The sequence below is a fragment of the Chenopodium album genome, chromosome 5 (assembly GCF_948465745.1).
Source record: "Chenopodium album chromosome 5, dcCheAlbu1.1, whole genome shotgun sequence".
NCBI lineage: Eukaryota > Viridiplantae > Streptophyta > Magnoliopsida > Caryophyllales > Amaranthaceae > Chenopodium > Chenopodium album.
The window spans coordinates 1,249,878-1,266,137 of record NC_137838.1 but is presented as its reverse complement, the minus strand read 5'-3'; the positions used below and the strand labels follow the sequence as shown (position 1 = coordinate 1,266,137).

Genomic DNA, 16,260 nt, shown 5'->3' with positions numbered 1-16,260 from the left:
TTGCATAAGCTTCTGGACACCCGAAGTTAAGGACGTATGAACTTGGTCAACTTTTCTTTACTTAAAAAGGCCATGGCCGAAAGGCAAAAAAAAAAAAAAGTACTGTACATCATGTCAAAAAAAATTTACTACCTGAAATGACTTTTAAGGTTTGCTTGATTGTTCTATAAGGTACTTGTGTGAGCATTAAGCAAATCAGAATTAAGATTTAAAGTAAAAGTTGGTGACTTCCTCTCCAACTATCCTCTAATTGCAAGGAGCTACTCCTACTTGCCCTGCCCTTTAGTTTTGATGGTACTTGGTCTTTAATTGCATCCATTTTTGTTAAGAAAAACGACGCAACACTTCAATGCTTAAATCCCCACCGAAGTTACAGTTTTTGGTAGGTATGACTTTCCAATTGGTTGGTCTGCATTATATGCTCTGTTCTTTCTCCTGAGAGTATGATTACTTATATATATAGAAACAAAATTTTGTTTTTCAGATATTGCTAACATACAATAATCAGCATATTTATATATAATTTCTGAACTTTATGGTTTAACTGTGTCCATTAGTAAATTATATCTTTGCTAATGGCATACATGATCAAAATTGGACAGTATTTTATATTGACAGTAGTTGTCTGTACTGTCATTTTCATTTGCACTACAGGTTGTATGCTCTTGGAACACCATCATTAATCCAAGTTATGTTAGTGATGATTTGATTGAAGATTGCATTTTTAACGTGATTTTGTTTATTCATTCAGCTGGAGAAGATGATTACGAACCACAAATTGGATCTCTAGGTGGGAATCCTGGCGAGGGTGCAGAAGGCCATGGTCATGAAGGGTATGATGAGGGTCGCGGTCATGAAGGGGGTGATGAAGACCATGGGTCGAGTGCTGATCCAACGCGTATTGTTGATGCAGCCTTGGTGTGCTTCCACAAGAAACATGTAAGCTCACATAACACTTCTAAATCCTTACCTTTAACTTTCTACATATTGGCTGAGAATGGAGTTGATATTCATGTTTTTGTTCCGTTTTATAATCATTACAGTTGCAATGTTTATTTTTTTTTTTATTATAAATAATCTAGGCACCCTATAAATTCGTCGATCGTAGAATCAAATTGAATTTTTATTGCATTCTTAGCCAACTGAGATAGCCAACGGGCTTTTATGCAGATGACATACTGCAAGTGCAAACAAGCTCATTTATGTATTATGCAGTTATGTCTTCTAAAATTCTATCAGATGTTATTTTTAATGGGTAGAAAACCTCTGCTCTTTTACATAACGGGTTGAATGGGTTGTTGAATCTTATTGCAAACCTTCTTGTTTTTGGCTCTCAAAGGTCAATATATGTTTAGCTCAAGTGAAGTCATTTTTTTTTATATAGCAGCTCTACAGCCAGTGTGACGAGTCCTGTAGACTTACAGAGAGTGGAGATCTCCATGTACCCCATGATCATGTTGATGAGTTCTGTAATGGGCCTTGCCTTGAAGAAACAAACCTCGTGCTAGATTGCATAGATGGGATCATGGATCATTTTACATTCTTTAACAAGGCCACCACTCGGGATGTTAGGGACACAATTCAAGCTGGCTGTGGCCGTGGTGAGAAAAGAGGTACGGTAGACTACATTTCTATTTTAGTTTGTTCCAAAATAATAGGGTACTTTCTAAAATTAGTAAGTTAAAACACGAACTAATTTATTTTACCATTATTTAATGCATAATATATTTGTAATAAGGCGAAAATGTAAAATATGAAATAGGGAATGATAGTTTTAATGGCTTGCTAAGAGCCTAAGATCCTTGAAATAACCACAAACCACTTGGCCTATTGCTAAGGGACGTAGAAATATTTCTGCTGATATACTCTGCATCTTTCTTTTGGTTTTTCTGAATGACTTCTCTTTCTTTCTGGCGTTTGAGAGCTCACTCTTGCTTGCTTCCTCGGAAGTGATTAATCTGATAACTTTCTTTACAGGGCATTTCGATGTAGGAGAGCATATTGAAGACGACAAAGGCGACTTTAACGCTGCTGGTAGCCTTGCTACCATACCTGTACTGTCTGGCATTGTGATTTCAATCATAGGGCAACTTTTAATACTTTTGTAAAACCAGGGTAATTACTAATTATTGTGTGTTTCTAACTTATCGCGAACTACCTATGTTCCTTCTCCCCTTGAAGGTTGATTTATGTCATACTTTTGTTGTGAGGAGTACTAAAGTGTAAGAATTTGATCTATCTTACATGTTGATGATTTCACATTATATTTTTATAATGGAAATCACTGTTTCTTATTTGGTGTACTGGAATAATTGTTTGTCGCATTGTTCTAATTCATCATATGTAAGAATTACTCTTTAATATGTATTGAATGATGGCCGTTATGCTATGACTAATAACATACTTTGTATATTTCTATTTGAACTTATTGGTCATTTTGCTTCATTTAGAAAGTTACACATGCAATTTGGAGGTTCTTTTACTTCTTTGGAAGTGTAGATAATTGTTTGGTTGATTAATAGTTGAAGTACCATACGAGAAAAAAAAATATTAATGGCTGAAATAATACGCGTTTAAAATCATGAAAAGAAAACGTGTAAAAAAAAAATAATATAAAAACAGGAATTAGTTAATTATTAATTTAAAGTATAAACTCACTATTACAAAGACTGTTGATCTTAATCTATAAGATCAAAACTTGATTTAAAAGTAATTCTTTAAAAATGCAAGTAATTGAAAATTTAAAAACAGGAGTTATTACAAAACCCGCTTTAGTACAGCATGTATATAAATTGCTTACAACAATTGGAATGTATAATTCATGTTACATGTTTATGTTTTGAAAGAATAATTATGCATGAAAGACATGAACCAAACATCTCTAAATCTTGTTTAAAATCTATTCTTCCTAGACTTGGAAGTTCCATCCTTAGAAACTGATGGATTAAGGGCAGAGTTTTTGACAGGATAAGAGGCCTCCATTGCAATCCCACACAATCCTTGTTTGTCAGGGATACCGCGCTTCATCCGTATGTAACCTTTCTCCCCCCATTGTTCTCCCCAGGAATTCTTTACAATCCAGTAGTCGGTACCGTCTAGGGAAGTTCCATAGCCCACAACTGCTACACCATGGTTCAATTCTGTCCCACATTGTCCACTGAACACCCCCTATAGAAAAACACATCAATGATGAAATATAATTAGTCTCAATACTTTAGTTTATAATATCACAATGTTAAGTTAGCTGTTCAGATCTTAGATATTTGGTTACCTCTGAATAGAACTGCATATCATGACTCCCTGCATCAATGGCCACGGACACAGGTTGGTTCGCGACAACTTTGAGCAAAGCTTCCTCATTATTCACAGGTACATCTTCATGCCCATTAATTGATACTTTTGGACTACTCATCTGCATTTTTATTAACATTAGGAAAATAATTCAAAGTAGTATGATTTATTAGTGGTATGTGCAAAAATATTATACTTAGGGAAATTGCAGTACAACTTATGTATCATATATACTACATATGTTCTGAAGTGAAACCTTAAAGATGTTGCATATTCCTTGTGTAGCTATGTAAGGGTAGTTTTCTTCTGTTGTAAGACCGCCTTTTTGCTCAATAAAAGCGAAAGCCCAATCCATAAGGCCACCATTGCATCCTCTATTCTGAGAGGTGTCACAATCAACAAGCTCTTGTTCAGACAATGAAACCAGCTTCCCTGTTTTAATTTGGTTTATACCCTCAACCGATGCAGCTGTCGAAAATGCCCAGCAACCTCCTGTCAAGATTCACAGTAAAAACAATTCAGCAAAACAAGGAAAATTAGATGACTTGAACTGTCAAAAGTCCCTTACAAGTGACCCTAGACTTACCACACCGGCCTTGGTACTTAACAGGCGTAACAGCACCTTTCGCTCTCCAATCAACAGACTTAGGAACATTGTCGACACCTGCATACATGAAGCTTTCGCTACCATCAGTCTTGTTGCCTCGAAGCATCCGGTGGTAGTGAATCTTCGACCCAGCAAAGTAACTACCAAACTCATTTGTTGACATGTCAGCAAAGCTATTCAACTTTAGCTTGTAAGACTTGTCCATCTTATTAACTTGATAGACATGCTGCACATTCTCCTTAAACACCTTAAACCTCTTAACCTTGTCATCAAGGCTCCTCGATACAGCATACCGACTACTCCAACTCTCATATAGATCCCATAAACTATCCTCGGATCCTACATCCTTCTCTTGGATATCAAACCCATTAGATAGGCCGACAACCATTGCTAAGACTAAGGATACTAAAAAACACTTCATGTACTTCATATTTGGTTATACTACGATTTTCTTGTGATATGTTAACAGAATAGAAGGGGCTAGCTATATATATAGGACTAACAAAAGTGTTTGAGAATTAACAAAGATAAGATTTTATTGTTAAATTTGTTATGCAATGACGAGTAATATTTATGTTAGCCATACAAGTTTGTAGTTCAAGTTGAATAAAATCGTCATTATATTATCTGATTTTTTAGAGTTGTGAAAAATGGGTTATAAAGTGTATAAAGGGGGAGGAAATGCGCAACTGCAATTGTCCTTTTCTTTCATACATGAAGATATTCTGAGACCTGAGAAATTGTTGCTAACAATCAGCATTTTGTCTATGCATAAGCATAACTATTTTTGTTGTTCTCATCTATCTATCTTAGTACAAATTGAGATAAGATCATGCAACTTGAATAATTATTAAATGATTATTAAGTTTTTGTTAAAGTTTGATGCTTAAAAATTGTGACAAAGATGAATTCATTGAATTTATGTTGAAATGGATGGAATTCATTTTCACTCTTTGATTGAAATTGGTTGAGCATACATTTGCATTGCATTGTTTTTTTGGATTAAAGGATGAAATCGGTCACTATTTTACATTTTTTTTATTGTGAAAATGAACAATATTTCCTCCGTTCTCTAAATATTACAATATGAAGATGAAACACGGATTTCATGAATAGAAGAGAGATTAGAGAAGAAAGGTAGGAACTCATGCGATGAGAAGAGAGACAAAGAAGACATGTGCAAATAGGGCAATATTGTAATATTTGTGAAACTTTCTAAAATGGTAATTGTTGCAATATTTATGAAACAGGGGAGAGAGAAAGAGAAAAGACATGTGCAAATAAAAAAATAAACTTTCTAAAATAATAATGGTTGTAATATTTGTGAAATGGAGGTAGCATTTGACATTACTATTTCTATATAGCGTTCAACTTTTTAAAGTGAATACATTTTAAGTACTTACAAAATACTATATGGAGTATTATGTATGCGATTAATGATGAAGTACTATTTCATTTTCCCCACGAAATTGCTCCTTATATACTCATAGATAATTTATCCCGTAAGGCCGTAATTAATGCTAGCTTTGGTTTCTTTCAAATTAAAAAAAGGTGATATTTCTTGCTTTATTTATTCAAAAAATCTTATATATATTAGGAATTTTTAGGTATGCTATGTTTACCTTATTTTCACTTATTTCAGATTTAATAAATTTAGATAAGTTCAATTCAAGAAAAATAAGTTTTGATAAGGATATTCCAAGTTCAAATTACACCTAAAATAAGTTTAGATTCAAAGTTGTAAGAAATTGCAACAACCAGTTTGGATCTAATTTTTGGAACGGAATTGCACCTTTCTTTAATCCACTTTAATGGTTAACTATCATCTTGCAATAATAATCCAAATGGTTCCAACTTCCAAATCGGTCCAATTCTAGACATAATCTCCCTTAGTTTAAGTACATACTAATATACAATCATAATTAATATACCATTTACAGTTTTACACGGTCACCATCAACTAATATACCATTTCGCATCAAACATAAGAATTTTTTGTGTCAAAAAAAAAAAAAAACATAAGAATTTTTACCTTTTACTCATAGGTTACCACAATTGGCAAAAAGGGAAAAAAAAAAAAAAAACTTTTTCTGATCTACTTCTAATTTGGTTGGTTTTTTTTCACTTAAAGTGCATATTGTCGTATAATACAATCATAATAGATTTACTTCTTCCGTTGACTAAAAAACATTTAATCTCATCATTTGACCATTTATTAGCATAATTATTCCCCAAAAAAAACCATCTTTCTCTCTCTAAAGTCTAAAACCATGTTAAAATTATCAAACATGTCAATTTCTAATAATCTTCCATCATCAAAAACTACATTCATCATTACATGTTTTACTCTAATTTCTTCTATTCTTTTTATACTTAATTACCAATCAACTTCTACTAATGAATTATTGTCAACTGCATCAACGTTGACTTTCCAAATTTTCAACTTTTCCAATCCTGTTTCTCACGATCCACCTTCAAGTAACAAAAATACTTGTGACATTTTTGATGGAAGATGGGTTTTTGATGATTCATACCCGATTTATGCACCCGGGTCGTGTTCGTATGTCGAAAACGAGTTCAATTGCTTTAGAAATGGTCGCCCTGATTTTGGTTATTTGAAGTATAGATGGCAACCTTATGGTTGTGACATTCCAAGGTCTAGTCTTTAATTTCTCTTCGTTTTTTTTTTTCCTTATTTTTTTAACAATAATAGAAATCAGGAAAAAAAAAAAAGGAAATGATTTCAAACATTGAATGTTGTCACATAGATTTAAGTCTCTTAAATTTTGTAATTTAATATTGAAATATGACATTATTGTTGAATTGAACTTGTCTTTGAAAGTACGTAATACTAAATCAAAGATGAAGTAAAATTTTGGTCAATATTTATTACAACATAGATTAATCATTAATATTTTTATTTATTTATTTATTATAAATTAAATTAGCTAATTGCATTTTTGTTAATTTGATTAAATAGGTTTGATGCAAAGAAGATGATGGAGATGTTAAGAGGAAAGAGATTAGTGTTTGTGGGAGATTCACTAAACAGGAATATGTGTCAATCTTTGGTTTGTTCTTTGAGGATGTTTCAAGGACAAACCTTTAGAAACAAATTAAATTATAACTATTATTTCAAGGTAAGTTTTTATCATATCAAATCTTGCACTATTCTTGATTGTGTTATTTGTGTAATCTTAAGAAAAGTCTCCAGTCTTTTAACTATTGTACATTTGTACTCCCGCCATTTCATAATATAAATTAAGTTTCATCGATGTCAAATCTTGATTAGTATTTTTGGGATGTTTATAGGATTATAATTGCAGCATAACACTAATCACATCACCATTCCTAGTCCAACAACGTCATCTTCCAAAGAAAAATGAATCATTGAGGCTAGATATTCTGGATGGTATGATCTACAAACACCGTGATGCTGATTTTCTCATCTTCAACACTGGACATTGGTGGAATCATAACAAGTCTAGAAATGGGTATGCAAATTGATCTTAACACAAGCTTTTTCTTATTTCAATTGCGTATTAATTTCAATTTTGTGGCTACATACATATGCTCATTTTTAGTTACTCCATCTTTTTTTTAAAAAAATTTAAAAGAAGTTCACGTGTTATGAAGTTGCTATAAGTCTATAACACGATAAATGTACCTTTTGCAGGGAGAATTATTTCCAAGAGGGTGATATTATACACGAAAAAATGGATGTTGGAGTAGCATACGCCAAGGCATTAAAAACATGGGCTAATTGGGTTGACAATAATGTCAACACTAGCAAAACTAAAGTCTTTTTTAGAGGCTTTGCTCAAACTCATTTCATGTAAGAAAATTTTCTGATGTTCAAATTTTTTTTTCTTGAAATTTCAGATTGTGTAGTATTAATCTTCTGTTTTATTGAACTGATGCAGGGGAGGTGATTGGGATACTGATGGAGTCTGTCACAATGAAACCGGACCAATAACAGACGAAAAATTGTTAAAACCATATCCATTTTTGATGCAAGCTCTAGAGAAAGTAATCTCAGAGATGAAGACACCAGTAACATATCTCAACATTACCAAATTGACTGATTATAGGAAAGATGGGCACCCGTCGATGTACAGACACCGGGGAAGAAAAAAGCCGGGAGCGATTCAGGATTGCAGCCACTGGTGCCTCCCTGGAGTTCCTGACTCTTGGAATGAACTTCTGTTTTCATCTTTGTTATTTTCTTCTGAAGGGTTTAACAGAACAACTTACTAGTTTGTCCTGTTTTTTCTTTGGCCTTTTTGTATTGGTACAGTTTAACCACATATACAAATGTTTGAGAAACGTGAGGAGAGTTTCTTAATGTTACTTTCGACTTATTTTTTTAATAATGTACTTTGTACATATATACACAAACGACAACGATTGTTGGAAATGGTAATGCAAACGGATTCTCGCGTCCGATCGGGCGGTGGTTCGCCCGACCGGACGGAGTTGGCTAAGGAAAATAGGAGGGCTCTCGCGCCCGACCGGGCGACGGAGTTGAGTTTTGACGAGCCCGATTGGGAGCTCTCGCTCGACCGGGCGCGACACCAGGTCTGGTAAACTTTATCTCGGGCCCGATCGGGCAAACATTTGCCCGATCGGACCCGCCTTTTTTCCTAGGTCGGTTTATTTTATTTGTCTCCGATTTTCGGGACTCATATAAATATGAGCATTGTCTCTCTATCTTTATTCATACACTTTCAAACCAAAAACTCAAACCTACCCTTTGAGATCTGAACACTTCTTGAGCAATTCCACTCTTCGGATTCGGGTGCACGGATTACGGAGAGAGTTGCGTTAAACTTGGGGGGCGTGCGTCACTAGGAAACTTGTACCGGTGATGGCGTATTTCGCTTCTAAGGCAGTGGATTATTGTTCCACGGCGCGACTGTGAATCCAGGAAAGTTCTAATCTTTTGTTTGTACTGTTATTGATTTCAATAGTTATTTTACCAACAACGACTATTCTACACTATACATAGACTTTTGAGTCCATGCACACCTTGTTACATGTCACCATAATACAAGAATTCATATGTCATGTCATTGTGTGTACTAAAAAAGATCCCTTAAATCTAACATACTGTACAAAATATTTTTTGAATAAAACAAGTAATTAATGAGATATATTATACTTTTTAGAAGACATCAATAAATTAAAGAAACATAGAGAAGCTGGTTTCATGAGTCGGGAACACCAACTTAGGGAGGCACCAATGGCTACAATCTTGAGTTATCCCGAGCCGCCTCTCAGTCTCCGGTAGCCGGTATATCGAGGAGTGCTCATCTTAGTAATGTTAAGATACACAACAAGCCGGTGTTTTCATCTTAGAGATCACTGATTCAAAAATCTTCATCATCCAAGGATATGTTGCTAACTACTTATCATCAGTTATTGGTTCTGTTTCTCCATCACATTATAATTGTACCATAGAGTAAAATTAGTTGCGTGGGCAGTGTGCTGGTGCAAGGGAGAGTTGGTGTTTTGGTGTGAAGGAAGTAGGGGAAGGTGTGGTGTAGGATATCGGAAGGTGTGGTGTAGGATAAACTGGCAGCAGTAGGTAATGATTTTTAAGAGATTGAAAAGTTTATATAGGGTGATACATATGCATTTTGTCAATCCACTTCACTCAATCTCATCCGACCTTATATGATAGATCATAAATTATTTATCCGATACGATTCATTGGGACATCAATATTTTCAATGTACCAAAATCATTTACTACGAGTCTATGATCCATTTTGATCGTTGTCTAAATTCAGTACAAGTTGTAGATATGTAATGTAGGGGAGGTCGGGGGGGGGGGGGGGGCTTAATTAGTTAGGTTATTAATGCACGCATAAGTACATTCCTATCTAGCTTGTACAATTATGGTACAATTAAAACCCTGAAATTACATAACTCTATGTTACAATTATATAATCCTGAAATTACATAACTTATTATAGATCACCAATTGATTTAACTAAGTGCATGACGCGAATCATACTCCCAAGTGTAGAATCCAATTGGTTTTAAATTACATACCTCAAATTTGAAAGATGTCTTGCCAGAAACTTGGAACACATAACCAAAGACATTCTTAAAGAAGAAACTAAAGATTCCCACATGTTTATGTAGGACAATAAATTTGATCAAGTGACTATCATATACTTCTACATTGTAATTCATATTTTAGAAAAATAAATAATTTTTAGATGAACTTTTTTGTCACAAGTATAACTGTGTGGTATGTGTCAATAAGTATAGTATGTGTATATAATAGGAAAATGGAAGGGATAAAATAGGAAACAAAAAATTACTTAAAAAACTTTGAAAGGAAACTCTTCTTTTTATATAGTATAAAATTTCAATTACATTACAATATCACATACACCACTACTACACATGATGATCCTATAATGACTAACACACTATATATGCAATACCAAACTAACATCGGAGTAATACAACTAACTAACAACATTAGCAATAAGAAACTAGAACAAAAGTCATCATATGAGCTAAGCAACTAACCCTAATAAGTATGATTGAATCACATGCATCAATCTAAGAGGCAGAAGCAAAATCCCTAATAAGTATCATGTGAGTCAACACCACCACTTTAATAGTTGTGGACAATAAACATGATGAAGTCCCTCCTTTGTGATTGTGCTAAATCCTTTGGTGACTTTTGTGATCGGCGGAGTACTTGAACACTTAGGTCTCCTTTTGTTTCGCCGATTAAGAAGAGGATATCTACTCTTCTTCTTTGTTGGCCTTCTATACACATAATTGGCTTCACGACCCCATTCTAAACCCCTTGAATTTAGATATACAAAATGTGTCTTTTTCTCTTAACCGATCAAAACAACAAGGTGACCATGCTCAATTTCCCTTTATTCTCCATTATGCTCATTTGGAAATGAAAGACACTCAACTTTTCTTCCTCCCTTACAAAGGGAATAGCCATTATGATCAAATCGATCGGTCACCATAAATTCACCCAAAACTCCCCCATATACCACAATTGCTCTTTTGATATCTTCCACGGAGTAGCCTTGGATCCAAACCCTTACACCAATGAAGATTGTAGTTCATTGTTGCTTCGATAACCAACTTATTGTTACTCACTCTATATCGGTTCTTATGTGCAATTCCATTAGAATCGAGATAAAAGAGGAGATTTTTTGTTGTTTGTTGTTCCACACATAACCTTGAGTGATGGACTTTTATTAGTAAAAAAAAAAAGAAAATTACAATCAAAAGTCTCACGTCCACCTATTGTAATCAACACATTTTTTTTAGTTGTAGTAGGCTGGGCCTCAGTAGCATAGAGAATACAAAGTATTGTCATACATAACATTTAATAACATGATTACACTAATAACCATTATATGTAGTTACATGTAATTTGTTAATACATAAATAATTTTAATATTATTTATTTCAACAATTCACTTTTTTCTCACTATTATTCATTCTTAATTAAAAAATTCTTTAACACTATATCTCTATTTTTTAGAGTAATAGAGACGTGATTATGACGACACTCATACAAAAGGTGCGAATTTGAAAAATTTTCTTATTGGAATACGAAGTATAGGTAAATTTTACAAAAGTTGATTATTTTTTTTTCTTTTATAGCAAAATTTAGTAAATTATTTTAATCGTTTTATCTATTATAACGTAAATATTTTGTTAGATTATGAAAATAATAAATGTGGTTGTAAACTATAAAAATTCAAACCTACGATATACAAATAAAAAGGTAGAAAATATAACAAATAAAAAGGTAGAAAATATAAGGAAATAATGATTTTATTGATAATGTGTATTTTATGAGAGAGAAGAAAATTACGATCTAAACTAATTGAACTGAAATTAAGTTGAAGTGAACATGCCCTAAGGAGGAGATGAGACTTGTTAAACTTTAAAAATGATTCTCTTTATATAGAGTGTCATAAAGTGGTAACAAGATAGCAATTAAATATACGAGATCTTGAAGATTTCTATGTTAACAAATGTCCACCTGTTGTGGAGTTGGATGCAACTTTTCTTTTTTGTTTTTTCTAGAGATCTTAAAGTTTTTTCTAGAGGTGTTTAAAATATTTGAAAGGCTTTCTCTATATTTATTTTGATTTTACTTGTTTTCCTCTTCAAATGAATTAGAGAGAGCTCTATTTATAGAGTGGGTGACTCTTAGGATTAGGATTTGATTTACATTAGAATTTGGGCTTTAAACCTAAAAAAATATATATTTAATTAAATTAATAAAATTGGGCTAATTTAATTTGTTTCACTTAAAATAGTTAAATTAAATAAAAGTCAAATAAAAAAATTAAAAAAATAAAAGTCAAATAAAACTGAGTCAATAATTTGATATGACCCGGCCCGTATGTATCCGTCTATCCAATTGGCACTTATATTAAATTTTCGTGCCTATAGTAGTAGATTGCAAATATGCAAGAATGTGATTGTGGTATATTCAAGGATAATCTTGAGATTATGAGATGATTAATTATAAGACTAAATTAGGATTTGGAGAAATTGGTAGCTAATGATGATGTGATCAATAAGATAGTTGAGGAGATAATAAATTATTTAATTTGCTTTTAGTTGTAATCTCACCTTTCTTTGGTTTGCTCAAAACAATCCTACCTTTCAATAATCCCAAAAAATTTCATCTTTTACCCATATGTTTCCATAAAAGACCTTTTAATTAATTTACAACTTGTTAAGCCGGTTGATTTTTATGTTTTTTTACTCTCTTAAATCTCTCTCTTCTTCCCACAACTTACTAGTTTGTCCGGATTTTCCTTATTTTTAAAGGTCTTTGTATTTTTAACACATACTAGTTGTGGACCCGCGCGCGATGTGCGCGGTTCCCCAAGTTATCGGTATTGCTCATTAGCTAATTGTTTTGACATCGGTAATAGTTACGTAGTTTTGATATGTTGTGGTTTTATAAAATGTGTAATCAATTATTATGATTTATGAATACAATATATCAGGTACTCTTATACTAATGTTGTATTTCTGAAAAAAAATTCATTAAATTTGCCAATCATATTTAGTTTTATAGACGCTGATCCGCGCCTTTTGGATTATTAAAACCTAATCTAAACCGAATTTGAATTCAATCCAATCCAATCCAATCTAATCTAAACCGAAATAATTCGGTTATGGAAATTGATTAGTATAACTCTTATAGCTTATTTCGCTTACTTGTTATTTGAAATTTTATATTGTGAGATTTGTGACATGACATGCTAAACTAAGGTGTTAGGAGATCTATTCTTTTACATTTTGTTGTGGCTTCCAAAATAAATTGCTTGGGACGGAGTGAAGGACAGTGCAAAAGAATCAATAATTGCTTCATTTATACAAAAACTTGATTTATCACAAAATTATCAGTACACTGTATTAATCTTACAATCAATTATACTACATACTTAACTATGTATTAATCAATTACTGTATGTATTAATCAATTATACAAAAATATAAACAAAGACTCAAGAATGGTTTCCTGCAGAAGCAAGGATAGAGGAGTGATCAACAACTCAATTACTCCGTACAAATAAATTGAGGAAGAAAATTGATGAACACCGAAAGATTGATCATGATCCCTATGCCCTTCAACTATTCGTAACTAAAGCTTCTTAGCTATGGATAATCCCTCTTTAGTTTGGTCCAGACCGCTCATTGCAATAGATATTGAAGGCGTGCCTCTAAATCCTCTAAAGTTATTGTCAGCAACTCATTTGAGTCCATACAATCAAAGCTAAGCCTAAGGTCCAAATACTCCCAAGCATTAACCAACAATGGATCAATCAAACCACCATTCATTTCCTGGCATTGCTTTACAGTGGTTTCTCTCTCAATCAATTCTGCAATAGTATCCAAAGTGCAGAGAGAATGTAACCTAAATCCGTATAATAAGCTACTTTCAACTTGGTTGTTCATCTTTACATGGGTAATGTTGGAAAGATCCTTGGAACTAAAATCATCAAAATAGAAAAACTTCGTCACCCTTTTGTAAAATCCTTCATTGGAACATATTACCCATTTCATAGGCTCGCTGTACACAGTGAATATGACCACTATCTTCCCATTTTCCATTGTTGACATTATCTCTTCCAAAGCCTCCCATCCATAATCCTTATCAGCTGATTTCTGCATTGGTATAAGATGGTAGGCTTCATCCACAAAAATAATCCCCCCTCTCCCTTCATCTTCTTTAATCTATGCAATATGAGGTCATTTAAACTCACAATATTTGACAATTCACACTCAAGTTCATCCATCTTAGATATCGTCGGACTACAAGTTTCAAGGGCTTTGCGCTTCCTCAGCTCCTCTAGATATTGATTTAATATTTTCCGCAATTTCTCACTACCAGGACATAGTGACAGATGATTCAGAGGGGTCAAGATATCCTGCATCAGAAACATAAGACAATTGTTGAATATTAGCCAGCTAGTATTTAAAATAAACTTGAGTTTTGAATATTTAAGCATGGTGTCCATTGACTCACGTCGTCCTTAGCATTGTAATCAGCATCATACTCAAGCAAGGTATTCACTGTAGAGCAGTCATTTGATCGAAGTGAATGCCAAACACCAAGATGCAAGGACGTCATTCCATTTGCACAGACATAAGTAAGAGGTCTTAGAAAAATTCTAGCAGGTTTACCAAGTCCTCAGCATTATATTAGTAACCATATAACAAATGGAGAGAGAAAAGGCAGGTTACATTGGCTTTGGCCTCCACAAAAGCACGAAGAGAAAGAAGCAGCTTCGCAGCTTCATTGCAGCCATTCTTTGCTGCCATGTGTAATGGAATTTTGCAGTACTGCAAATATAAGAGTACTATTAGGGATCGAAATAACAAAAAAGTTTACAACTCGCTACAATATTAGCACTCTTGCACATTTAACCAAAGTGCACAAAGCCATACCATATTCTTGGCTTCCCATTTCAACCTTCTCCAATCCCTACCAATTTAGCATAATTTTAACAATCTCAACATTGTTGTAGCCGCACCAACATGAAGAGGAGTTTGCAGTTTTGCACCATCTGTAATTGTAAGAGGAACAAGTCAATAAGTATCAGCTGAAAGCACAACTTCAAATAACCACAACATGAAACAATCACATTCACTTAAACATCACAAGACACAAGGGTGATTCCCTGATCTCGTCTTCTATATGAAGCCAATAGTGTGGATGCCGTTATTAAATACTAAAGAACTAATCTACTTAATTCTAATGCATCTACTAATCTCTAACGGATGTAAATGGTGGCACAATTCTTTCAAAACCCAAAAGCATCATTCTTTGCTCTTTATTTTCCTTAGCTAATGACTTTACAGTACATCAGAAAAATCCACCTCAAAGTTTTCCACAAAGAGCAAAGATTCCAAGAAAGAGAATTACATGCACAAAGAGTTTCTTGAACTGAAGGCGATTAGTAAATGGTTTGGATTAATATGTGATGAAGGCATTGATAACTAACTAACTGGTCTTCCTCTACTTTGGTGAAAAAAAATGCCATGGAATGTACAACAATTAAATATAATTACCAGGGCCATGTAGCTCGTAAACCTTTCATTGCCACGGTCCCACTAATAGTACCCCTTCAGTTGAGACTTGAGAAGGCTTCAACTGACCTTTGTAAACAATAGTCCTGCGACAATCAAGCACCAAATTACAGAAAATGCCAAGATCAAATACTGCTATCAGAATCAATTCAAATAGAGAGAGGATGTTGACCTTGAGGACAGAGAACATATATAGATGTCCTTGACACCGCAATGAGGAAATTCAAAGCGATTGTGACAGCTACCATAGAAACCCTCCTTAATATGTAATCTGTTAGGGAAAACAAACAAAATAAATTGTTTACATCTAGGAAAAGGTAGAACATAAAACCATAGGAAATAGCACAGAAAATTCCATAGATTAGAATGATCACAAATATTATTGTATAAGAGGATGTCACATGCTCCTAATCTCTTTCTTCAAAAATCCATTGTATTCAAGAAAAGGACTTAATACAGAAACTTAGAGCTTTGTTTACTCCAAGTAAGCGAAAATAGAAAAGATGGATAAACAATAAGTCCTAGAAATCAAAATTTTCATTTTAAAAACTTGGAGCTCAAACTCACAAATAAAAACCCATAAAATAACATGAAGCCTAATCGATCGATAACAAACAACGAAAAATTCGCCTAAACTAATTGCAGAAAAATCCCCAAACTGATATAAGTTCAAAAACATATATTCATACCTGAATTTATAGGCACCATTGAAGAGTTTTTCATAGTACCTCAAAACAAAGTCACACCTCC

The 16,260-nt window shown here is 33.5% G+C and overlaps 3 protein-coding genes and 1 pseudogene across 4 annotated transcripts; 2 read left to right on the top strand and 2 right to left on the bottom strand.

Moving 5' to 3' along the window:
- The first annotated feature begins 159 nt into the window (after window positions 1-159).
- On the top strand, window positions 160-2,422 carry LOC145631431 (uncharacterized). Its single transcript, XM_081683500.1, has 4 exons — window positions 160-654; window positions 752-939; window positions 1,385-1,613; window positions 1,978-2,422. The coding sequence occupies exons 1-4, from the start codon at window positions 576-578 to the stop codon at window positions 2,106-2,108; spliced, it is 627 nt and encodes a 208-aa protein (XP_081539626.1). The 5' UTR covers window positions 160-575; the 3' UTR covers window positions 2,109-2,422.
- A 40-nt stretch (window positions 2,423-2,462) lies between these two features.
- On the bottom strand, window positions 2,463-4,353 carry LOC145631427 (vignain-like). The gene is made up of 4 exons (XM_081683497.1): window positions 3,878-4,353; window positions 3,548-3,783; window positions 3,272-3,412; window positions 2,463-3,168 (listed from the first exon to the last, which is right to left on the bottom strand). The coding sequence occupies exons 1-4, from the start codon at window positions 4,326-4,328 to the stop codon at window positions 2,893-2,895; spliced, it is 1,104 nt and encodes a 367-aa protein (XP_081539623.1). The 5' UTR covers window positions 4,329-4,353; the 3' UTR covers window positions 2,463-2,892.
- Window positions 4,354-6,139: 1,786 nt separating this feature from the next.
- LOC145629978 (protein trichome birefringence-like 4) lies at window positions 6,140-8,224 on the top strand. The gene is made up of 5 exons (XM_081682221.1): window positions 6,140-6,554; window positions 6,879-7,038; window positions 7,211-7,392; window positions 7,575-7,733; window positions 7,822-8,224. Exons 1-5 carry the CDS (start codon window positions 6,169-6,171, stop codon window positions 8,153-8,155), a joined length of 1,221 nt encoding a protein of 406 aa, XP_081538347.1. The 5' UTR covers window positions 6,140-6,168; the 3' UTR covers window positions 8,156-8,224.
- A 5,063-nt stretch (window positions 8,225-13,287) lies between these two features.
- On the bottom strand, window positions 13,288-14,634 carry LOC145631428 (protein CfxQ homolog; annotated as a pseudogene). The gene is made up of 2 exons (XR_014112392.1): window positions 14,447-14,634; window positions 13,288-14,348 (listed from the first exon to the last, which is right to left on the bottom strand). The product of XR_014112392.1 is annotated as a protein CfxQ homolog (transcript).
- Between the last annotated feature and the right edge of the window lie 1,626 nt (window positions 14,635-16,260).